Consider the following 25,068-nt stretch of genomic DNA (forward strand, 5'->3'; position numbering starts at 1 on the left):
TGCAGGGTCACCCTCCCAGGAACATCCAGGAGTGACTGCACTGAAGCACTGTGTGCAAGCTCTTTTATAGAGTACAGTTACAGCATGTGACAATGATTCCACCAATCTCATGAGTTCCTGCCCACCCAACATCACAGTTCCTCCTCTCTACAATCGTTCCAAACCAATCAGAAAGTATTAGCTAACTCCAATGGTGATCCAAGATTCTGTCCATACCATTAATGTCTCGATTGTCCTACTGTCTTTTCAAGACTAATGAATTTTGGTTCTAGTTGGAACAGTTATTATTGTGAATATGCTTTCAAGCATACTTGGTACATTCCATTGTTGCATTGTTTCTGGTGGGTCAGGCTGACCAGGTACACCTGCTTGGGTTTTACCTCAGCTCAGGCTAACTGAAATCTCATGAGCATCACAGGTTTTTAACAGCTATGGGGTCTTATATGTTCTTATACTTTCTCAGAAATCCTATTTCCTTGCTTATAAAATACACAACTCATGAAAGAGGATTTTGTTTAAACTCCTGAGCTACATTGTGAAACCACACAGACTAAGGAAAAAGCTGGATGACTCTGGCTAACCAGTATCTTTCAGCCTCAGAGATATATAGAGGAGGCAGGCCACCCCTTTTTCTTAATGAAGACACACTTATAAAGTTGTAAATATAACAACACACTGGGTTATTTTTAAAAATCATTATTACATCTCACTATTTCTCTTCATTAAACATTTGATTATGCTGTAAAGCTTTTTTCTCTCTAGATGGCATAATTGCTATATTCAAGAATCAAACATTGGCAATTCCTATTTGTTACATCAATCACAGCTTCTCTCACAGGTTAAACGCTCCTTGATTCCAAACAATAGAGAAATTAATCTCAGCCAGTCATGTACCGGCCGGGTCTTGGCAAAGAAACAGAAAGTCCCTGTGACCGCTGCTGTTTTGCAACAGGTTTTCTTGCTTACAAGTCTGAATTAAATGCTAAGATTTTAGAGTCTTCTATGAGCCTGAATCTCAGTTCTTAATAGGCCTACAAGCCTATGCTTAACTTCTTATGATTATAAAACATATACCCTTTTAATATCTATGATTATATATATGTGGATAAATAAAATTCCCCATCACCATCACATCCTGATATAGTATTGATGGGACAATTTTTGCTCTCAGCCTGCTGATTGCGGCAGTAGCAGCTTTTCCGTTGTACAAGCACACTTCTTTTTCCCTGTGGATGTTAATCCAGGCCTGATAACGCTTAGAAAGCAATAGCTATAGCTGCCTTTGTCATGCCATTAGGTTGGTTGACTAGATAATTCATGCCAGCTTTATGTGGGACTGGTTCTTTCTTCCATTCTGTTTTGTGCTGTTTTTGACATGCCATTTAGGTGTGACATGCCATTTATTTGTTCAAATACAAATGAAGCAAAGCAATCACATTGTAAGGTCCAGCGCCTGCCGAGAAAGTAAGCTATAGTTTGCAGAACTGGGGCCAAGCGACTGGCATTCTAGTGAGCTTAGAGCTGACGACCTAAAGCAGAAGCAGTTAGGTCCAACTACAGTCTGGGATGCACCACGTAGTGGAAATGGGGAAAGTGTCTGTAAGATGGCCTCATTTCTTCCTTTCAGATTTCACATGACTTTTAACTGGGCACACCCTGTCTCAGGAAGAGCCCTGCATATCCCAAGTGCATCACATGACATTTATACAGTTATTTTATCCCTCTTTAAAGAAGTAACTCTGCTATCTCTGGCACCAGGGGCCACCTTTTGCAACGGGAAAAGCTGTGCAAAAAGCAGGTCTGCCACCTAAATAGCATTCTTTAAAGCTTGCACATACGCACAACAATTTAAGCCAGCCCAAGGAATTATTTTGTTTTACCTGCTTTGTATCTCCTGGATTCTTTTGAGCATTTGCTGATGCTTGCTTGTTCACTCACCTCTGAGCATTTTAAATGGGAATAACACACGAAGCATGAAGTGGACCAGCTCACCTTAGCGGCTGATAAGAAAAGGGTAACAGCCAACAATGGAGATTGGTAGCAAAGCCCCCAAAGTACGCTTGCAAATGACTGTGATCAGGGCAGAGGTTCAGCTTGCGTGTAATGAGCAAAGAGATTTAGAATCAAATGTAATACCTGCTGTCTATCCGACAGACCCCGACCCTCTTCAGCAGTTTGGGACTGCTTTCTGTTGAACATTTAATAAATCTTGAGTTTTATATTCCACGATGTATCATGTTCAACCACAGAGGGAGCAGCATCAAATTCTAGTGTTCCATTGTTTTCTGCACCCCAGACTGTGGGGCCATTATCACGGTCTACAGAACAGGCAAACAATTGTGCCCCCTGACAGAGGTATTTGATAATGGGTGCACTATGGAGCCGCACCATTAATTTCAATTGAGAAAGCTAGAGATTCTTTTGGGCTCTTGCTTGTGCAACAGAGCAGTGGGGCTTGCCTAGAGGCTTCATGGAATTGCCTAGTGGAGCCTGTCTGTCAAGGTATGCAGCAGAAAAGGGGCCCTGGCTGCACTGCTGCAGACCAGGTTTCTGTAATCACAAAAACTAGAAATTTGTTTTTTAAAAAGAGGCTTAAAATTAGAGTCTTTGGGTCAAGATGAATTGCCTTATGAGCCTTGGCATCCTGTTGTCGTCTCATCCTCTTACGTCTAAAAAAGGATGATGGGGTGCCATACCCTTGTATTTATGCTACTTCCTTACAGTGTGTGCTGGAGATGTCTTTTTCAGGTCACTTATTATTTATTATTATTATTATCATCATCATCATTGTTGTTGTTGTTAACAGTGACCAAGATGTGGATCTGAAATTTTTGGACTTGAATGCTCCATGTCTGACATCAACACAAAAGACAAGTGGGAGTAAAAGACACGAGAAGTTGTTGGACATGGAGCTGCCTTTGGAGCTCACAAGCTTAACAGACGTCCAGGCAGCCAATGGGTGCTGCCATCCTACTGTCCGCCATGTGAGTGTCTGCTTTTGAAAGGCAGCATGTTTTGCTGGGCCAGCTCTGGGCATTGTGGTGCTCTTGAACCATGGCCATCCCTTCCTCTTGGTGGCCACATTTGTCCCGGGTGCTGGCGCTGCAGAAGTCTCACAGCTGCCTGCTTTCTCCTCTCGCTCCTGCTGTTGCTCACCTTTGTCAGAGCTCTGGACTCAGCTGTTTTGCTAGATTCAAGGTGCAGTGGTGATGTGGCTACTAAGGAGCTGCACAGTTTACTCTGCACTCACCTTTGGGCCCTTCACAATCCCCATCTTCTCCTGAAGTTGAAACTCGGGACCTGCATCATCTCTGGTTTGGGTCCCAAGGCTACCACAGGTTCTTGCTTCTGGTTGTCCCTGTTCCCACTGTTGCCTGCCTTTCCAGATTACCTGTTCACAGTCCTGGATGCAAATAGAGATATTCCAAAGTTAGGCTGTATCGGCCCTTTTCTTCCAGGTGATCTCTGTGGCCAAGCCTGCCTCATATCCCTGGTTCCAGCTGCCCCTCATGCATTTTGTTCTGGTTTGTCCTAGGATTCCTGCTCACCCACCAGTAAGCTGCAACAGCTGCTTGCCGAATCCCAACAGATGGTAGCAGACCTTGAGCTCAGCAACCTGCTTGGTGCCAGCCCCGGCTGCAGTCCCAACAACAGCCTTCATATGGTATGTATTGGCTTTCCAGAAAGAAAATAATCTGGAATAGAAGGCAGAACAAAGATAGAACCTGCCTATCTATCTTATGTATCAATCTAACATCCAATTTCAGGATATTTATAAGTAGTTTTTATCCCAGCTTGTGCCCTAGAAACACACAATAATTTTTGTCCATGATTATTTTCTTAAGGATATGTTTATGTCCTTTGACAGGCAGCGGAGTATACCGAATCTGTTTGCAAAGGGAGATTGCCAGCTGTGGAGGAAAGTGAGATGAAACTCTCCCTTTTTTCTTTATAACCTCAGGTCAGTTCTGCCTTTCCTGTCCGTATTTGTTACTTCGCACAATACAGAACCCAGGTGAATGGTAAAAATACAAGTATGAACATCTATAGTTGTAAGGTTCAAGTGCCATTTGCAAAGCAGTACATCTTGTCTATACAGACAACTTGTGCCAAACTTATATCTAACTTGCCTTTTATGTTTCATATATATTGCATGTTTTCTGCACACAGCAAATTAAGTGTATTTGCAGGTGAAGAAGATGTGATATTCAGGGAGTAATTTGAGTGGGATTGGCTACCTAGTCTTAGGCTGCTGAAAACCATAGTTGCAGTACTGTATTGTGGCAAGGTTTTGGCTCCCTGGCTGCAGATCCTGAGCTGTTCCATTGCCATGTGTGGGCACTTAAATGCCATAGCAGTGACGGGATCATTTCAGCATAGTCTGGGAATCGGGTTCAGTGTGTTGTGCTCAAGATTTAAATGCTTTTAGCATTAAAAGCCCTAAACAACTTGGGGTCAGGTTACCTAAGGGATCATCTCTTCCCATATATCCCTGTTGACAACTGAGCCTCTTAGATGGGGCATCAATGAGACTGCTGCATGCCCCAGAGGTGCACTTAGTATGTTTTAGAAACCAGGCTTTTAGTGATGCAACTCCTGCCCACTGGAATTAGTTACCAGCTAAAATTAGATAACTGCCTAGCATCTTGATATTTAGGCAGTTATTGAAGACATTCTTGTTTTAAGAAGGCTTTCCCTGAACTGTGACACAGTCATTTTATGGGATATTAATTGTACTATTGTAGGAATGGTTTTATTGCTTTTAGTTTATTCAGTCTGTAATCTTTTATATTTTATTTTATTTTATTTTATTGTGTACTGCTTTCAGTAGCTTTTGGTTGTGAAGCAGTTGATAAATCTGCAAATGAAATTAAAACAATAAGGTGTACAGTCCTCAAGCCTTATGTTTTCCCATTGTGTAGGCTTGCATTGCAAAGGAGTTTAGACAAATGTGAAAGAAATGAGAAAAATGTTACATTAATGTCACATTAGAGCTGTTGGCATCTCTGGCATGTCTCATGGCTTGTAAATCCTGATGATCCTGATGTTGGCAGTAAAGAAGAAATAATTTTGTCAACATGGAAACTCCTGAGCTGCCAGCTGTTTGCAGAGCAATGGAAATAAAAGTTTCCAGCAATGACACAAAGACAGCTTTGAAGCAGGGAGTTTATCCAATGGATTAAATACACAAAAAATCTCCAGCCATCCCTGAGGTTCTTAGTGGCCGTGTTTTTCCATATGCTAAGAAACTGACCTGTCATAAAGCAGCAAACCTGAAACTCAATTACAGTGTAGAGTTTCAGCATGTTTTGCTTTTTCACAACTCTCTCTTTTTCTTTTTAAAGGTAGATGCCCTGTGTTTTCTTTGCTGCTGTGACAAAACACTCATTTTATATGCTCTCTCTCTCTCTAAAACAGGAGATTATTGTTGTATGTTAAGCTCAACAAACAGTCACCCAATCTCCTACAGCTCATCTAAATCTCTCGAAACCTCATAAGTGGCAGAGACCTGTGACTAAATACTGGCATTCATTCCTTATTTTTTATTTTTAAAACTAGAATTATGCTGAAATTAATAAAATGACTTCACAATAGATCTATGCTCAGATTAATTGCAAGTATATTTTTGGAAGGTTATTTAAATACATAATTGCTCATTCAAAAGTTATTTTTAAAAAATAAAGATTTTTTCTTGGCTTTTCCCTGTCATTGTACAAATATTCTGCATTTAGGGTAGGAGACTAAAGTGTTCATATATGCTCAGTGTTTTACCGCTGGATCCTTTTCATCCCTTATATGAAGTATTTCATAAACAAAGGAACACTCTACACTGTTGTTGGAATATATGCATTTTATATGTATGAGCCATTGTCCACAATGTGGAGAAAAGATTTTAACCATAATCCAGGAGGAAGTTTCTCCTCCACAAAGCCCCACTGAAATCAACAAGAGCTGTAGTCACAGCTACTGCAGATTTCAATGGGGCTTGTGAATGGGAACCACTTTCTGGATTATGCCTGTCTGGTCTAGGCCTTGACTCCGGATTGTAATGGGAGTAAGGCCATACCATGCAGACTGTGCTTACCTGGCTATGCCGGCAACAATATATACCTTCTGTTAGCTGCACCTTGTTTGTCTTTTAGCTGTGCCCTATTGGTCTGTGTGTGTTTCAAAATATTTTGAGCATCATGGCGTGCATAAGCTAATAAACATTATGTTTCTTTTTTAGACTTTGCTTGTCCTCCATAACAGCTGATGCTGAATAATTAATCTGTGTTTAAATTACTTATAACTTCCACAACAGTGTTGCCTAAGTTGTTGGGTGAGGTGCAGTACTGCCTGATGCCGTCACTAATCCCATGTGCCTACTGCTCCTTGGCAAGCTATTCTCAGCCGTTATATTTCCCCATGATGCTGTGCATGCACAAGTTGATAACACGGAAGGAGGAATCAGGACATGTGGAAACCCCTGCCAGGAACAGCAGGGAATAGTGGCGAGAAGGAGAATGTCACTTGCGGAGGTTTACCTGTTCTAGCTGCCAACCAGAGAAGCAGACTCAGGACTTGAAGACAGGGTTTTTCTGCATATTTATTCCAGAAATCAGAACAGGGATCTTGCTTTTCATGGTAGGCCTAAACCAGGATTCAAACAGGAACAGGCATAACTAGACACTGGAAGCAACAGCAGACGAGTTGTCGCAACAGCAAATACAAGCAGTACTATTTCTTATATACAGAAAAAAGGGGAGGCATTTAACACTATGAATTAATTCAGGCTCTTTTTAGGTTGAGCTGCAAGGCGGGGGCTGTGATGGGAATGTGTGGACAAAATTGGGCCACCTGTAACCTCTGCAACCTTGAAGACACGCCAGGTTCTGACTCTGCTGAGTCGCTTTCATTTTCCTCTGCCTGAGGAGTTTCAATGTTTTTGTTAGCACTCATCTCTTTTGCCATTATGCTTGGCCTTGGTGCCTCACCAGCCGGCTGAGACAAGGAAAGGCTGTCTCAACCTTAGTAACTCCAGCTGCTAGCTTTCAGGCTTCTGGAGACACATCCACTGTAACCTCCTCATTTCATAGAATCATCATAGAATCATAGAGTTGGAAGGGGCCTTGTAGGCCATCGAGTCCAACCCCCTGCTCACAGCAGGAAATCCACAGCTAGAGCATCTCCCGCAGATAGCTGTCCAGCCTCTGCTTGAAGACATCCAGCGAAGGGGATCCCACCACCTCCCTAGGCAGTCGGTTCCATTGCCGAACTGCCCTTACTGTCAAGAAGTTCCTTCTAATGTCCAATCTGAATCTACGCTCCTGCAACTTAAAACCATTAGACCTAGTCCTACCCTCTGGGGCAGCAGAGAACAAATCTGTACCCTCCTCTATGTGATAGCCCTTCAGGTACTTAAAGAGTGCAATCATGTCACCCCTCAGCCTTCTCTTCACCAGACTGAACATGCCAAGTTCCTTCAACCTTTCCTCATAAGACTTCTTCTCCATACCGGCTATCATCCTCATCGCCCTCTTCTGAACCCGCTCTAATTTGTCTATATCTTTCTTAAAATGAGGCGCCCAGAACTGAACGCAGTATTCCAGATGAGGCCTGACTAATGCAGAATATAGTGGGACTATTACTTCCCTCAACCTGGAGACTATATCTCTGTTTATGCAGCCCAAAACCGTGTTTGCCTTTTTTGCCGCAGCATCACACTGCTGGGTCATGTTCAACTTGCGATCCACTACAATGCCATGGTCCTTCTCACACGCACTACTGCTAAGCCGGGTATTTCCCATCCTGTACCCGTGCATTTTGTTTTTGTGGCCTAAATGCAGAATCCTGCATTTGTCTTTATTGAATGTCATTTTATTAATTTCAGCCCAATTTTCTAGTCTATCCAGGTCCCTTTGGATTTTATTCCTGTCTTCCATTGTGTTAGCTATCCCTCCCAGTTTCGTATCATCCGCAAACTTCATAAGGCTTCCCTCCACTCCATCATTGATAAAAATGTTGAAGAGTATCAGCCCCAGGACAGAACCCTGTGGCACTCCACTCGAAACCTCCTTCCAGTCCGAAGCAGAGCCACCGACGACCACTCTTTGAGTACGGTTTTCCAACCAGTTGTGAATCCACCTGACAGTATTTCCATCTAGTCCGCATTTGACCAGTTTGCTAATCAAAAGGTCGTGGGGGACTTTGTCAAACGCTTTGCTGAAATCTAGATAGATGACATCTACAGCATTTCCACCATCTACTAAGCTAGTGACCCGATCAAAAAAAGAGATGAGATTAGTATGACAGGATTTTTCTTGACAAACCCATGCTGGCTCCTACTAATCACAGCATTGTCATCTAGATAGTTGCCAATGGACTCTTTTATTATCTAATATCTTTCCCAGTATTGAAGTCAGACTGACCTGCCTGTAATTCCCCAGATCTTCTTTTTTACCCTTTTTAAAGAGTGGGACGATGTTTGCCCGTCTCCAATCCTCCGGCACCTCTCCCGTTCTCCAGGATTTCTCAAAGATGATGGCAAGAGGTTCCGAGAGTACATCAGCAAGTTCCTTCAATACTCTGGGATGCAGTTCATCAGGCCCTGAAGATTTGAACTCATTTAGGTTAACTAGGTATTTCCTGACTATCTCCTTATCAATCTGGAACTGCAATCCCGACCCCTTACTGAGATTGTTACCGATGCAAGGTTGCACACTGTTCCCTTTTTGGGAGAAAACGGAGGCAAAATAGGCGTTGAGCAGTTCTGCCTTTTCCTTGTTATCTGTCAACATTTTGCCATCCTCATTGAGCAGCAGTCCCACCGTTTCCTTGGTCTTTCTCTTGCTTCGAACATATCTGAAAAACCCCTTTTTGTTGTTCCTCGCTTCCCTCGCCAGCCTCAGCTCATTCTGGGTTTTAGCTTTCCTTACACTATTCCTGCAAGCCCGAGCCACTCGTCGGTACTCTTCCTTGGTGATGCGTCCTTCCTTCCATTCTTTATACATGCTCTTTTTTACTTTTACCTCCTCCACCAGTCTTCCGTGTAGCCACATTGGCTTTTTCCGACGTCTTCCGTTTTTCTTCCTCTTTGGAATTGTTTGCGATTGCGCTTTTTGTAATATGTTCTTCATGAACTCCCACGCTTCTTGGGCTCCTTTTTTCTTTAGTCTATCTAGCCACGGGATCCTACCTATCATTTCCCTGAGCTTGCTAAAATCGGCTTTCCTGAAATCCAAGGTCCATATTTGACTATATTCTTGTTTGGCTTTCCCCAGAATCACGAATTCCAGTATTACATGGTCACTTTCCCCCAAGGTACCGACCGCTTTAATTCCCGTGACCAATTCGTCCCTGTTAGTTAAGATCAGGTCCAGGATTGCCGATCCCCTTGTTCCTTCTTCTACTTTTTGAAAGAGGAAATTATCAGCAAGGCCCATCAGGAATTTGTTGGAGGCTTTGTGCTTCGCAGAGTTTGTCTCCCAGCAGATATCCGGGTAGTTGAAGTCCCCCATCACTACTACTTCTTGCCTCCTTGAGATTTCAGAGATTTGTTTGAGAAAGGCCTCGTCTACCACCTCTTCTTGGCCAGGGGGTCTGTAGTAGACACCTACTACCATGTCGGTTTTATTTGTTTCTCCATTTATTTTTACCCAAATGGTCTCTATTGGACCCCTTTGTTCGCTCTCTTGGATTTCCATAGAGGTGTATTTGTCTTTGACGTATAACGCTACTCCCCCTCCTTTTCTGTTGCTTCTATTCTTTCTGTAGAGTTTATATCCTTGAATGGATATATTCCAATCATGGGAGTCATCCCACCAAGTCTCTGTTATCCCTATGAAGTCATATTTGCCTTGATGCACTAAGACTTCAAGCTCCTCTTGCTTGTTTCCCAAGCTCCGCGCATTGGTATATAGACAGCAGAAGTCTCTTTTGTCCTGATTGGATTCCTCCATTAATATACCGTGAGCTTCGCCGTGCACCCCTTTCTCTGTCCCAGTGTCTCCTGTACCCTTCAAATCCTTGCGTTTACAACCTGCTGTCTTTGGATCGGTCTTTAAGCTATCATCTCCATCCCCCAGAGGCTTTAGTTTAAAGCCCTCTTGATGAGTTTTGCGAGATTCTTCCCAGTCCTCATGAGGTGCAGCCCATCTCTTGCCAACAGTCCCCCCTCCAAGAAGCTTAGACCATGGTCCCAGAATCCAAACCTCTCCCGTCGACACCATCTGCGTAACCAGTCGTTGACCTGCAGTATCTTCCTTTCCCTTTGTAGTCCTCTATCCTTCACAGGAAGAATTGACGAGAAGACCACCTGCGCCCCCAAATGCTTGACCTTCCTACCCAGAGCCTCATAGTCTGAGGTGATCTGTTACAAGGTGTTTCTGGCCGTATCGTTTGTGCCCACATGGATGAGGAGAAAGGGGTACCTATCTTGGTTCCCAATGAGCCTCGGCAGGTTGTCAACGACGTCCCGGATGCGTGCCCCAGGGAGACAACAGACTTCCCAATTCATTTTGTCCGGCTGGCATACCAGTGCCTCTACCCCCCTGAGCAACGAGTCTCCAACCACCAGCACGCTCTTTTTGCTGCGAGCGGTGGTTGCATCAGCTTCCTTCTTCTGGGGTGTGGAGTCTTCCTTTGCAGCCAGTGACTCTTGATGCAGGTGAGTTTGTTGAGGCTCTTCAGAGGTGCTGTCTGCCGAGAGACGCTGAAAGCGATTTGTTAGTTGCAACAGTTCCGAATCCCTCCTGTTTTTCCTTGCCCTTACAGTGACAGTCCTCCATGGGGATTTGTTGCTGTTGCAGTCCTCTTCTTCCTTGTCACTTTCTTCCTGTACTTTGTGTCATTCCCTTAATTCCTCTTGTGTTCTATCGAGGAAGTCCTCGTCTGATAAGTCGCAGGGTGTCTATGCGTTGCTGCAGCCCCCTGACCTTTTCTTCTAGGAGCGCCACCAATCTGCACTTGCTGGAAGTGTATGGTTTCCGTTAAGAAAATGAACATAGCACACATCTTGCAGGTGACAACAACTGATTGATCCCCCTCCATTTTCTGTTTGTTGTTTACTATTCCTGTTGTCAGTGGCAGTCTTGATATTCCTGTTGCCAGTGGCAGTCTTGATATTCCTATTGTCAGTGCCAGGAATTAGTTGAACGGATTGTAGTTTGTTTGTGTGTGTGTGTGTGTGTGTCTGTGTGTTTAATTTGCGTGCCCCTATCAGGCACATACCCCCAAGCCTGGTGGGAGAGAAAGTATGCAGATGAGCTGCTTACCTCACCAGAGCTGCTGCTGCTCCTCCTCCTCTCTTGGTCAGTTGCCTCCTAAGTCTTTCAGGGTCAGGAATCCCGAGTCCCTTCTCTCTCGCAGTGAGCGCCACTGAGTCTGGTGGGAAAGAAAGTATGCAGATGAGCTGCTTACCTCACCTCCTCCTCCTTTCTTGGTCAGCTGCCTCCCAAGTCTTTCAGGGTCAGGAATCCCGAGTCCCTTCTCCCTCGCAGTGAGTGCCGCCGAGCCTCACCAGAGCTCCTTCTCCTCCTTTCCTTCATCAGTGCTGGCCATGTCCTCCCCAGTGTTGGCAACCTCGCCTCCATCCTCTTAACTTTGCCAGAGAATCTCCTTAGGGCCCATGACATCATCTAACGAGGAGGGATGCTCTGTGGACCCATCTCTAGACAGAATCGTTTGGGGTGCATGTGTTCAAGGGGGCCTTCTCCCAGTGCCTTTTGAGTGGTGCTGCTCTTTCCAACTGAAATGTGGCCAGCAATTCCATGTGGCAACTGAAAATGGAAATAGACTGCCTTCAAGTCAATCCCGACTTATGGCTACCCTATGAATAGGGTTTTCATGGTAAGCGGTACTCAGAGGGGGTTTACCATTGCCTCCCTGTGAGGCTAGTCCTCCCCAGCTGGCTAGGGCCTGCTCAGCTTGCCACAGCTGCACAAGCCAGCCCCTGCCTTGTCCGCAACTGCCAGCCGGGGGGCAACTGGGCTCCTTGAGACTATGCAGCTTGCCCACGGCTGCACAGGTGGCAGGGCACGTAACCCGAGCCACTCACTGTGGGGGTGATCTTTAGCTGGCCCTTGACACCCAGGAGACATGAGCGGGGATTTAAACTCACAGACTCTGGACTCCCAGTCAGGCTCTCCTCCCCACTGTGCTATACCAGCTCTTGCCCCATCGAGATGCAGGGCTAGAGCTTCTCCCTCTGCCTACAGCATGGCCCAGACACTCAAATTGGTAGCTTTCAAGGAGGATGTGTGTTAGCCAAATCTTTTTTCAGTTCAGGGTCTGTAGGACTATTGATGAGCCTGTGCTGAGGGATAGGGGAGAAATTCAGTTAAATTTGGATTTTAATGCAAACCTACCTAATCAGCACTTTACAAAACAATATGTGCACCGAAATAGAACTGAAATTTGTACTTCTCCAAATTTTGTGATAGTTCTGCAACCAAATAATGTGTGCAAAAATGTGTATATTAGGGGGAAATGTGCATAAAAATTAGTGAAAATAACAAAAGTACATTATATGGGGGAAAGTGCAGAAATGTGTATATTAGGAGAAAATTGCACTAAAATGCTGATGAATTTTCATGAGGCCTTCCCCCCCAAAAAAAAATTGTTGTAAAAATGGAGAACTGAAAAGACTGAAATTGTCAGATCTGTCCATCCCTACCTCACACTATCATTTTTTGGTGGGCTGTGTGTGTGTGTTTGATTTCAGACGTTTGTCAGAAGTGTTCCCAGATGTGCACTGTGTTCTTCAGATGGCTAAGAATGGGGGTGTCCTTTTGGAAATGCAGCAAATAAGGGCAGGGTTGGCTGCCTTGTAGTCACATTCACCACTCCTATGCAAGGAAAACAACACTTCCATTAATTCCAGCTTGCCTTCAGCTAGGGTGTGTAGGCTTTCCCCATTCCTTCCTGCTTTGTGTTTAATTAGAGGGTCAAGACACAAGAAAGTGGTAGAACAGAGCTTGTTTTTTAATGTGTGTGTGTATAATCAAGTTACAGTAGTTTCTGCAGCAAAACAGTGTTGGTGATTAAAGATCAAGGGCAAGTGCTAGCAATTACATCAGCAAGAGAGAAGGGAGGAAAAGCAGAAGCAGCACAGTTTTTTCCTTTAACTTTTTTTTAAGTAATTGACAGTCATGCGGCGAAACTTTGGGTGAAATTTGCAGACTTTTATAGAACTGTTGCTGCTGTTATGTTTTATTCAGCTCCACCAATGTACACAGTATTTATTTATTTATTATTATTTATTGTATTTATTAAATTTATACCCCACCCATTTTCCTAGAAGAAGCCCAGGGTGGCAAACCAAAGCACTGCTGGGCTCCTGCTGGGTGGAAGGGCGGGATAGAAATAAAATAATAAATTAATAAATAAAAAACACTCTAAAATATCTTTAAAAAAGAAAAAAAAGTATAATTTCTGGACCATCTTATAGGCTGCAAAAGTGATATAAGAATCTAATTAGCAAACTCATAAAAGCTGCTCCCTCCGTATATAAACTGGCTGCTTATTACCTACCAGGCTACGTTCAAGGTTCTGGTTTTGTCTACAAAGCCCTATACAGTACAGCTTGGGACCAGGATACACTATCTATCCACACATTTCACTTTTTTTAAAAAAGAAACAAATCAGTACAGTTGAAACATTTTGCAGTTATCAGTCACTCGTCTTGAAAGTTTCTGGGTGACGGAGAAACTTGAGTGCTAACATCATTGTCAGCTTTACCAGATGGCTCAGGCATAGTCTCAGCAGCAGGCAAGTTTAGGTTTTCAGGTGCTACTTGTGTGTTTGGTGATTGCACCTTCTCAGGAATATGAAGAATAGGTCGGTTTCTTTTCAGTCTTTAGGGTCAGCAGAATGTGATCTGGGTGTTTCATTCTGCTCCCCCTTTTGCTCACTAATTACCATTATTTATAATTATGTTTGCAAAACCAACTGTTTTACACACGCAAACTTCAGCAGATGTAAGGTGATGAGATATAAACGCACCTAAATCTTTGCAGATTCAGCTACTCCTGAAGATGATGATGGTGGTGGTGGTGGTGGTTGTATCCCGCCCTCCTCCCAGTAGAAGCCCAGGGCTTGGAGCAGAGTGGGATGATTTCTGTCCTCTTGGCCAGAAATAGTTGGACAGCATGACACCACACACTACAGAATTTCATAGGGCGGTGATCCCAAAATGGGTATTTTCAGTGTGATTGCCCCCATGCTATGGAAAGCCCTTCCCTCTGCCATACATGAAGCAACAACCATCAATTCCCTCAGATGCTGACATAACTTTTTGCCCAGGTTTTCCCTGGTCCATAAGATCAGACTGTTTTTATTTTTATTTGTAAGAATGCTTTGAATTCCCGTTTTTATATGCTTTTATATTACTGTTTTTATGTTGTATTTTTCTTTTAATGATATTGTTTACTGATTTGCTGCTGTACACTGCATGCAATTTATAAATAAATGTCTTCAATAAGTTTGTTCTGGCCACTGTGGCAGGGCCAGCACCAGGCATGACTGGGCCCTAGGGCACCAGCCTGCCCTGGGGCCGCCCCACCTACTTCTCCATTAGTCCTTAGGAAGAATGCCCTGCGTGCTGTGCATACATGGCTGCCATCAACTAAGATGGCGGTGGGGGCTACCCTGAGGGGCTGATGCCCCCATTGCCATCTTGGTTGATGGCAGGCGTGCATGCATGCTACGCTACTCATGCACACATGCCTGCCATCAACCATAATTACAGTAGGAGCATCAGCCCTTTACAGAAGCTTCCGCCCCCATCTTGGTTGATGGCAGGTATGCAAGAGCAGCATGCACAGCATTCACGGCAAGGGAGAGGAAAGCAGGGGGTGCGGATGGGTGTTGCACGTCTGCCCAGTCTGTATGGGGGGGCTGGGAGCTCCTCCTCTGCAATCTGTGGCAGGGTCGGGAGTCAACACTGCCGTAGATTGCAGAAGGGGAGCGCTACCCTCCTACCCTAAGGAGGGGCTCCTCTGGGCCGCAGGGGCCCTCGGCCAGGGCCCAACCTGGCTGCCCTCTGCACCTGGCACTGCATTGTGGGCTTCCTTTTCTATCCATCTCTATTAATTTCCTTAAAATAGCCCCTCCTTGTGATGGGATTGGAGGTAAGAAGAATAGGAAGGACCCATATTGTCGATTATATCTCTTAGGCCAGGGGCAAGGAACTTTTTCAGCCTGATGGCTGCATAATGGATGTCCACAGGGGCTTCAAGGGGGGCAATTGTCCCCCCCCAATGAACCATAATTCCCAGATTCCCAGCTTTTCTTTTTTTAAAAAATAGTTTCTAGTATATCGAACCTGAGATACGATACACTATTCTTCTCATTTCTTGTGAGAAATTAGCTTGCCCCCCCATTTCAGTGTTTTACTCCCCACCCCACGCCAAAAAATTCCTTCAGACAACTGTGGTCACATTCCCTTCCGGGGCCACATACAAATGGTGGGTGGGGCCAATGGCAAAAGTGGGTGGAGCAACAAATGTAACTGTTACATTTGTACTAGTTTCTCTAGAGTCATATGTGACGCCCTTCCCTGGCTCTCCCTGTCAGGTTCCTACCTGCGCGTGGCTACTGCCTGTCACTAGGCACCACCAGGGACTCCACCAGTCTGGACTGTCCTTTTTTATTTTTTCTCTCCCCGCTCTAGCACAGATCTCAACAGATCCCCCTGCTAGGCAACCACCAGTAACGTCCTAATACTAGTATTCCCAGAGACTCTGAATACTGTATTGTTATTCTCTTCACCGCTGCCACCATTTGTTACAGTTCCCCTTCAGCCTTGGTCATTACCTTACCCTCCTTTCTGGTCTGTGAAACCCCAGTCAAGGATCAGGCCTTTGGTAAACCAAATTAAGTATTTATTAAAGATAACAAAGCTAACAAGATTAACAAGATTTCTTCTTAAGGCACATAAGCATATGGTTTTACTCAATACTAATCTGAACTCCACCTCCCTCCTTCTTCACTCTCTCCTGGCAAAACAACTCTCTCAAACTCCACCAAGCAACCCACTCAGTTCTCTTCTCCCCCCCAGATTCCACTCTCACTCTTCCTTTTATACATTCAGCCATTTTAAACACTCAGCCAATCATCTCGCATTCTACTGCCCATTCACTCCCCCTCTTTCACTCCACTTACCATGTATCTTCTAAACAACTAACACTTACCATATATACATTAATATAGGAACATCACATTTCCCCCCCCTTAAACAACAGCAGAGTATTATTCGTGTTCCAGGATTTATACGTCGCATTAACAAATAAAAGTCTCTATGGGGAAAATGTCTTTTTTGTTCCTTCATCTGGTCACGTCACTGCAGTCCCGGCCACTTGCCTGGAAAGTCCATCGGCCAGTACATTGTCCTTGCCTTTTATGAACTGGAAGTCCACTTGATAGTCCTGTAGGGCCCAGGACCACCTCTGCAGCATAGTGTTATGGTTTTTCATAGTCTGCAACCATAACAAGGCCCGATGATCCGTAGTCACTGTGAATCTTCGTCCCCACACGTATGGGCGCAACTTGTTCAGTCCCCACACGACCGCTAGGCACTCCTTCTGGACCGACGAATAGTTTTTCTCCCTCGGCGTCAGCTTGCGACTCAGGTACACCACTGGATGTCTGGTGCCTTCTCTCTCCTGTAGCAAGACGACTCCCAGCGCCAGGTCCGACGCATCTGTAGCCACGATGAATGGTTTCTCATAGTCTGGTGCTATTAATATGGGTCCTTGGCACAAGGCTTGCTTCAGTAGATCAAAAGCCTTCTGACATTCATCCGTCCATACCACACGCTCAGAACACTTCTTCTTTGTTAATTCATGCAAGGGGGTTGCTATTTCCCCAAAATTTCTCACAACCTTCCTATAAAATCCAGCCACACCCAGAAATGCCCTTACTTGTTTTTTGGTTAAGGGGATCGGCCACGCTTGTATTGCCTCCACCTTGCTCCATAAGGGGGTGATTTTCCCACTCCCCACCTTATGTCCTAAATAGATTACTTCCTTTAGTCCAAACTGGCATTTCTTAGCTTTTATTGTGAGGCCTGCTTTTCTTAAGGCCTCCAATACTGTTGTCAGGTGTTGGACATGCTCAGGCACCGACTTGCTAAAAATGGCCACGTCATCGATATAGGCCACTGCAAAATCTGACATGCCTCGCAACACAGTATTGATTAGCCTCTGAAATGAACTCGGTGAGTTCCTTAGTCCCATGGGTAAGGTCACAAACTCATATAACCCATCTGGTGTACTGAAGGCAGTTTTGGCTCTGGATTGCTCGTCTAGTTCCATTTGCCAAAATCCTTTACAGAGATCTAGTGTAGAGATAATGGTTGCTGCCCCCAATAACTCTAACATTGCGTCTACCCTAGGCATAGGATACGCATCTGGGACAGTAATTTCATTGATTAGCCAATAATCAATGCAAAACCTTGTCGTTCCATCTTTTTTCGGAACCAGGACAATACTTGAGGCCCAGGGACTGATGGATTCCCTGATCACTCCTAATTCCAGCATATCTTCCACCTCCTTTTTGATCTCATTCAAAACTTTCCCATTCACACGGTACAGAACAGATCTGATTGGGGCATGATCTCCAGTATCAATGGAATGTATAACTATACTGGTTCAGCCAGGTTTGTTGCTAAAGAGATTCCTATAGGTTTTCAAAACTCTCAGAATCTCCTCTTTTACTTCCTCCTTCACCTCCTCTGACCATTCCACTTGATCTACCCCTCCTTTGTCTTTGCTTTCCTGTACCAAATCTGGAAGTTCAGGCCCACTTCCCTCAGGGAATAAGGTAACTTGCAACAGCTATGCATCCCTGGTATGGTAAGGCTTCAACATATTTACATGAACCACTTTGCTTTTGTTTAATTGGTCTGTGGTGATTACATACGTCACTGTGTCAAGCCTTTCTCTGATGGTATATGGTCCTTCCCAGTTAGCCTGTAATTTGTCATGTTTCCTGGGTATGAACGCCATAACCATATCTCCCACATCATACACACGTTCCCTGGCTGTTCTGTCATACCAGTAACTTTGCTTCTCCTGTGCATGACTCAAATTCTCTTTCACTACTTCCATCATTGATGTTAATTTATTGCGGAATTCCAATACAAAATCTACTACAGAAGTTTTGTACTCTCCCAGAGTTCCTTCCCATGAATTTTTTAGCAGTTCCAAAGGTCCCCTCACTTTTCTAGTAAACATGAGTTCAAAGGGTGAGAAGCCTGTTGACTCCTGAGGGACTTCTCTGTATGCAAATAAGAAGCATCCCAACCGTTCATCCCAGTCTTGTGGGTGATCTTGAACATAGCTTCTGATCATGCCCTTCAAAACGCCATTGAATCTCTCTGTTAACCCATTAGTGGCGGGATGGTAAGTAGTGGTCTTTAGATGTTTTAGACCACAACATTTCCACATACATTGCATCACTTCTCCCATGAATACACTGCCTTGATCCATCAGCACTTCATGAGGGAAACCCAGCCTCATAAAGATTTTTAATAAAGCCTCTGCCACTACAGGGGCTTCCACGGATCTTAGTGCTTCTGCGTCTGGGTACCTGGTGGCAAAATCCACCACCACCAATAGATATTTCTTGCTATGCCTTGTGGGTTTGGAAAAAGGGCCCACCAAATCTATTCCCACTCTATAAAAGGGTTGTCCAATTATAGGAAGGGGCTTTAAGGGTGCCTTAGTCTTTACTCCACTTTCCCCCACCTTTTGGCATATTCCACAAGATAGACAATGTTGTTTTACATCTTTGGAGATGTTTGGCCAATAATAGTGTGCAGCCAATCTCCTCTTGGTCTTTTTTATTCCCAGATGTCCTGCACATGGGACATCGTGGGCTACCTCTAGCAATCTGGTTCTGTATTTGCTAGGTACTATCAATTGCTTCACTGGTTCACATTCATCCTTTCTCTCAGCAGGCATCCACAGTCTATATAAAATCCCATTCTCACACACAACTTGATTCCTCAGTTTGTCAGTGAAAGGAATCTGTTGGGTCAGGGCTTGTTCCTTTATCTGCTTCAAACTTATATCTTTATGCAGCTCTTCCCTGAATTGATCTGCTTCTTCCCCAGAGACCACTTGATACAGTTTGTCTCCTTCAGCAGGCCTGCTAGTGGTTGCTATGGTGACCTGAGGCTGGTTAACAGATTCCACCCTGTTTGTTTCAGCCCCCCTTAATATGGCTTCTTTTTCTCTGCCAATTTGCTGTCTGGTCACTACATATATCTTTCCTTGGGCGCCCATTACATCCCTTCCCAGTATTACTGGTTCTTGTTGCTGGGCATTAATGCCTACTTTATATCGGCCCTCTCGGCCTCTCCAAGTCATATCCACCAGGGCCACAGGCAAACTTTCTGGTTGACCTCTCACTCCTTGGATAGTCACAGTTTCCTGAGGTAATATTACCTCAGATTTTATTAAATCTGGCCTCAGTAATGTCTGAGCGGCACCAGTATCAAGCAATGCCCAATAATTTGCCCCTTGTACACTCACTTCCTCTCTCAGACTTGAATCAAGGTCTGTTACTCCTGTCCAGTTTATCTGGCAGAACTGAACCTTTTTCGCTGTTTCTAAAGCCTTGGGCTCTATTTTCACTACCCTTGTCTGAGTAGGATTACTAATGGGGTTGGCAACCTCACATTGAAAACGTAGGTGCCCCGGTCTACCACATTTGTAGCATAATTTCTCCTCACTTTTAGGGTACACAGATCCACTCTGGGGTGTCCTGTGCCCTTCAGATTTTACTGGAGGACTCACTCGCTGTGGTACCACATCCCTTCTGCCACCATTATATGGTCTGGGTTTAAACTCTCTTGATGTTTTCCCCACCCAGCCAGTTCTGTTGGAGGCGAAGTGATCCGCCATCTCTGCAGCCTCCTGCACCGATGTAGGGGAACGGTCTTTGACCAGGAGCCTTATTTCGGGTGGCAATTGATGGTACAACTGATCCAATATCATGAGGTTTTTCACCTCCTCCACAGACTGAGCTTTTGCACTTGTCAGCCATTTCCCAAATATGTCCATCAGTTTTGCCCCCAGCTCCACGAAAGACCTCCCTGTCTGTATCTGGCAGTTTCTGAAAAGCTTTCTAAAATAATCAGGCCCCAGTCTGAATCTTTTAAACACTGCTTCTTTGAATTCAGCATATGTTACTGGCCTGTCTGAGGGGAAGTACTGATATACCTCTGCCAATTCCCCTTTAATCAAATTTGATAAATACTGCATGTATTTATCTTCAGGTAGCCCCCACAACTGAGCTGCCTTTTCAAAGGTTGTGAGATAAATTTGAGGATCTTGACCAGGCTCATACACAGCAAAGTCCTTTGGAGTAATTTTTATTTTTGCTCCATCTCTGTCTTTCCTTGTCTCCTCAGAGTGAAATTTCTCTCTATCCAATTTTAATTTTTCTGCCTGTAATTCCGCATCCACTCTCATTCTCTCAGTTTCCATCCTCAATCTCTCAATTTCCAACTCCCTCTGCTTGTCTTTTTCCTCAGCTTCCATCCTCAATCTCTCAGCTTCCAACTCCCTCTGCTTGTCTTTTTCCTCAGCCTCCATCCTCAATCTCTCAGCTTCCAACTCCCTCTGCTTGTCTTTTTCCTCAGCCTCCCTCCTCAATCTCTCAGTTTCCAACTCATGTTCCCATCTTAACTTTTCTCTCAAATACTCTATATAAGTGGGATTGCTTGAGTATCCTTCTGGGGTCGATTCCCTGACAGGTTGTTTTTGCTGGGCAGTTGCAAATCCTATAAGTCCTACCCTCAATTCATCTACCCCTTTACCCTCGTGAGGTAAATTGAATGTTATGCACTTCTCCACCAGCTCCTCTCTTTTCATTTTTATGTATTCAGCCATGGTCACTCACTCTTTGCCACACACTCTTTGCCAGTCACTCTCACAAGGTTCGTATCTGGATTCTCTGTTGTTCGTATCCCACCGCTACTGCCACCACGTGTGACGCCCTTCCCTGGCTCTCCCTGTCAGGTTCCTACCTGCGCGTGGCTACTGCCTGTCACTAGGCACCACCAGGGACTCCACCAGTCCGGACTGTCCTTTTTTATTTTTTCTCTCCCCGCTCTAGCACAGATCTCAACAGATCCCCCTGCTAGGCAACCACCAGTAACGTCCTAATACTAGTATTCCCAGAGACTCTGAATATTCTCTTCACCGCTGCCACCATTTGTTACAGTTCCCCTTCAGCCTTGGTCATTACCTTACCCTCCTTTCTGGTCTGTGAAACCCCAGTCAAGGATCAGGCCTTTGGTAAACCAAATTAAGTATTTATTAAAGATAACAAAGCTAACAAGATTAACAAGATTTCTTCTTAAGGCACATAAGCATATGGTTTTACTCAATACTAATCCGAACTCCACCTCCCTCCTTCTTCACTCTCTCCTGGCAAAACAACTCTCTCAAACCCCACCAAGCAACCCACTCAGTTCTCTTCTCCCCCCCCAGATTCCACTCTCACTCTTCCTTTTATACATTCAGCCATTTTAAACACTCAGCCAATCATCTCGCATTCTACTGCCCATTCACTCCCCCTCTTTCACTCCACTTACCATGTATCTTCTAAACAACTAACACTTCCCATATATACATTAATATAGGAACATCACATCATACACCTCTCTCTATCCTCCCATCCAGACAAGCAAGAGCAGTCATCAAATTTCAAGGACGCGTTCGTACCACACTCAAGGAAGGGGCAAAGCAGGGACAGCAGGGGGTGTGGTGTGGGGAGAGTCCCAAGGGCCAGACAGAGCAGCTTGGAGGGCCGCACTTGGCCTTCCAGCCTGAGGTTGCCCATCCCTGTCTTAGGATGCCCTACTTCACAACGTTGTGAAGGAATCATTAATTAGACAAAGGCAGACTTCAGTACATGGCGACTGTACTTGAATGTGAGAATAGACTCCATTGTGCTTGATCTGATTGTGAAATTACATGTATGTCTGTGTGATGTCGACCTGTGAAACAATGAAGCCATCACGCAATCAACAACTTCCGTTCTGCAACTGGAATTCCAATAAATCTCCTTTCAAGGTATGCGGAGGGCATTTCCTGGAGCCTGAGTTCTGTGAAAGCCCTGTGAAGGCTGCGAGAGAGTCAGTGGCTTAAGGTACTGTGCCCTGGTGTGCTTAACCTAGAGCTGAGGATGACACCTCCGTGAAGCCCACAGCCAAGGCATAATGGCAAGAGCCTTCCCTTGCTGTTTGCCTCCAGCATCTGATATTCAGAGGTATACCGCCCCTGAACATGGAGGTTCTGTTTTACCATTATGTCTAATAGCTATTCTGAGACCTATTTTACGCAGAGTTTGTACATATGGTTCAGAAATGAGCTATAAACTGTAGTGGGTGACCATGGGCTACTCACCATCTCTCAGCCTATCTGCCCCTCAGGATGAAAACAATGGAGAGCCATGACTACCCCAAGGCATACTTAAAATATAAAGGATGTATTGTACAACCATAGTGTGAAATCGGATACTTATAGGGACACAGCATGACAAAACTGGGTGGAAGTAACGAGTGGGGTACCACAGGGCTCAGTCCTGGGCCCAGTGCTCTTCAACATTTTATTAACTACTTGGATGAGGAGGTACAGAGCATGCTTATCAAATTTGCAGATGATACAAAATTGGGGGGCATAGCTAATACCGTGGAAGACAGAAAGAAAATTCAAAGGGACCTTGATAGGCTGGAGCATTCGGCTGAAAACAACAGAATGAAATTCAGCAGGGATAAATGCAAAGTTCTACACTTAGGGAAAAGAAACCAAATGCACAGTTATAAGATGGGGGATACTTGGCTCAGCAGTACGACATGTGAGAAGGATCTTGGAATAGTCGTTGATCACAAGCTGAATATGAGCCAACAGTGTGATGTGGCTGCAAAAAAGGCAAATGCTATATCAGGCTGCATTAACAGAAGTATAGTTTCCAAATCGTGTGAAGTATTAGTTCCCCTCTATTCAGCACTGGTTAGGCCTCATCTTGAGTGCTGCATCCAGTTCTGGTCTCTGCACTTCAAGAAGGATGCAGACAAACTGGAACGGGTTCAGAGGAGGGCTACAAGGATGATCAGGAGACTGGAAACAAAGCCCTATGAGGAGAGACTGAAGGAACTGGGCATGTTTAACCTGGAGAAGAGAAGACTGAGGGGAGATATGATAGCACTCTTCAAGTACTTGAAAGGTTGCCACACAGAGGAGGGCCGGGATCTCTTCTCGATGGTGCCAGAGTGGAGGACACAGAATAATGGGCTCAAGTTGCAAGAAGCCAGATTTTGACTGGACATCAGGAAAAGCTTCCTAACTGTTAGAGCCATATGACAATGGAACCAATTACTAGAGAGGTAGTGGGTTCTCCAACACTGGAGGCATTCAAGAGGCATCTGGACAGGCATCTGTCGGGAATGCTTTGATTTGGATTCCTGCATTGAGCAGGGGGTTGGACTTGATGGCCTTATAGGCCCCTTCCAACTCTACTATTCTATGATTCTATGAAAATATTTATATAAGCATGACTATCAAATATATTTATTATTTATACAACCTGTAAAGATATAGGGCAATCCTATGTTTGTTTACTCAGAAGCAAGTCCCAATGTATTCAATGGGGCTTACTCAACCAGGGAAAACTGTACCCTGAAGTGATAAGGAACTTGTTCTTTTAACAAGTCTTTCAAGTTGAGACCTTATCCCAGTCTGCGTCTGTGTTGGAATTGCTTTTTAATATGTTTTTAAACCTTTCTTAAAAAAAAAGTTTTTAAAGCTTTAAAAAATGTTTTGTTTTAATATATTTTAAAGTCTGTTTTTATGATTTTTAAAGTGCTTTTAGTGCTTTTGTTTGCTGCCCTGGGCTCCTACTGGGAGGAAGGGCGGGATATAAATCAAATAATAAATAAATAAAAATAAATAAATAAACTTCATTCATTTTTTAAAAAAATCAGTATTAGTTTCCTACATAATAAAAACTGTGATAAACCCTGCCTAATTTCTTTAAAAATAGGGTTGGAGGAAAAGAGAAAGATTTACAACACAAACACAAGTCTGCGCTATGTTTACTCACAAGTCCCATTAATTTACAGCACAATCCTAACCATGTCTACTCAAAAGTAAGTCCTAATGGAGTTCAATGGGGTTTACTCCAGGTACATGCTTTACTTCCAGAAATTGCTTTACTCCCAGAAAAGCAGATATTGGATTAAATACTTTCATATTTCATAGCCCAGGGTCTGACTCTTGGATAGAAGAGGAAAAAAAACGTTAAGCCATATTACTTACGCAAACTGCAAAAATCTTAAAGCCACCATTTCCTGACGTTCAGCCTAGGCATGCCTGGATCAACAAGTCACAACTCTGGCTTCATTGGCTACAATCCTGAAAGGGCAGGGTTACAGCCAGAGCTTTGAAAAGTTACTTTTTTTAACTACAACTCCCATCAGTCCTAGCCAGCATGGCCACTAGATTGGGCTGATGGGAGTTGTAGCTAGAGCAAGGATCTATAAAAAAAAAGTTGTGGGGGGGGGGCGGTTGACGTTTTGGTGTATATCTCGGGAACTAGACCACCTAGAAACTTACTTTTTTTTTAAATTGAAGCTGAGAGTCCGGAGATTAAGGGGTGCTAGCCAGAGAGCTGGAGGGCCCCCCAAAACCGGATACTCCAGCCAAAAACCGGAGATTACACAACATGGAGGCAATTCTGGCTGGAGGTGAGAAAGGCAAGGGCGGGGATGGAGACTCCGGCCGTTTGCCGGAGATCTGGCAACCCTAAGTGGGGGCCACAATCGAAAAAGCCCTCTCTCTAGTCCTCACCAGTCTAGCTGTTATTATTTAGACCATTTATATACCACCATTTATATTTAAATAAAACTAAATGGTGTACAACAAGTCAAAACATCTTAAAACAGCAGATACAAAAAAATCAATAAAATAGAATTAAGTGAACAAAACACCTTCTTTAGTATCAACATAATGTAAACATTGCACATAAAATTAAGTACAAGAAAAAAATCATAACATACATAATAGACTAAAGAGA

At 44.2% G+C, this 25,068-nt stretch overlaps 1 protein-coding gene and 1 long non-coding RNA gene across 6 annotated transcripts in view; one reads left to right on the forward strand and one right to left on the reverse strand.

Annotated features, from left to right (window-relative positions):
* CCDC62 (coiled-coil domain containing 62) overlaps positions 1 to 6,250 on the forward strand; it is a 37,686-nt gene extending 31,436 nt beyond the window's left edge. For 2 of the 5 annotated variants that reach the window (XM_061603386.1, XM_061603382.1), the window contains 4 exons: positions 2,807 to 2,984; positions 3,536 to 3,664; positions 3,869 to 3,961; positions 5,419 to 6,177. In XM_061603386.1, coding sequence (XP_061459370.1) covers positions 2,807 to 2,984; positions 3,536 to 3,664; positions 3,869 to 3,955 — 394 coding nt within the window. In that variant the 3' untranslated portion in view covers positions 3,956 to 3,961; positions 5,419 to 6,177. Of the gene's footprint in view, positions 1 to 2,806; positions 2,985 to 3,535; positions 3,665 to 3,868; positions 3,962 to 5,345; positions 6,178 to 6,229 lie in introns of those variants that run through there. The other 3 variants (XM_061603385.1, XM_061603383.1, XM_061603384.1) reach the window with 3 other exon arrangements.
* On the reverse strand, positions 1 to 24,391 carry LOC133373509 (uncharacterized). Its single transcript, XR_009759683.1, has 4 exons — positions 24,312 to 24,391; positions 11,256 to 11,364; positions 6,528 to 6,633; positions 1 to 3,403 (listed from the first exon to the last, which is right to left on the reverse strand). It is a non-coding gene; the product is annotated as an uncharacterized LOC133373509 (long non-coding RNA).
* Between the last annotated feature and the right edge of the window lie 677 nt (positions 24,392 to 25,068).

This window comes from Rhineura floridana, chromosome 19 (assembly GCF_030035675.1).
Source record: "Rhineura floridana isolate rRhiFlo1 chromosome 19, rRhiFlo1.hap2, whole genome shotgun sequence".
NCBI lineage: Eukaryota > Metazoa > Chordata > Lepidosauria > Squamata > Rhineuridae > Rhineura > Rhineura floridana.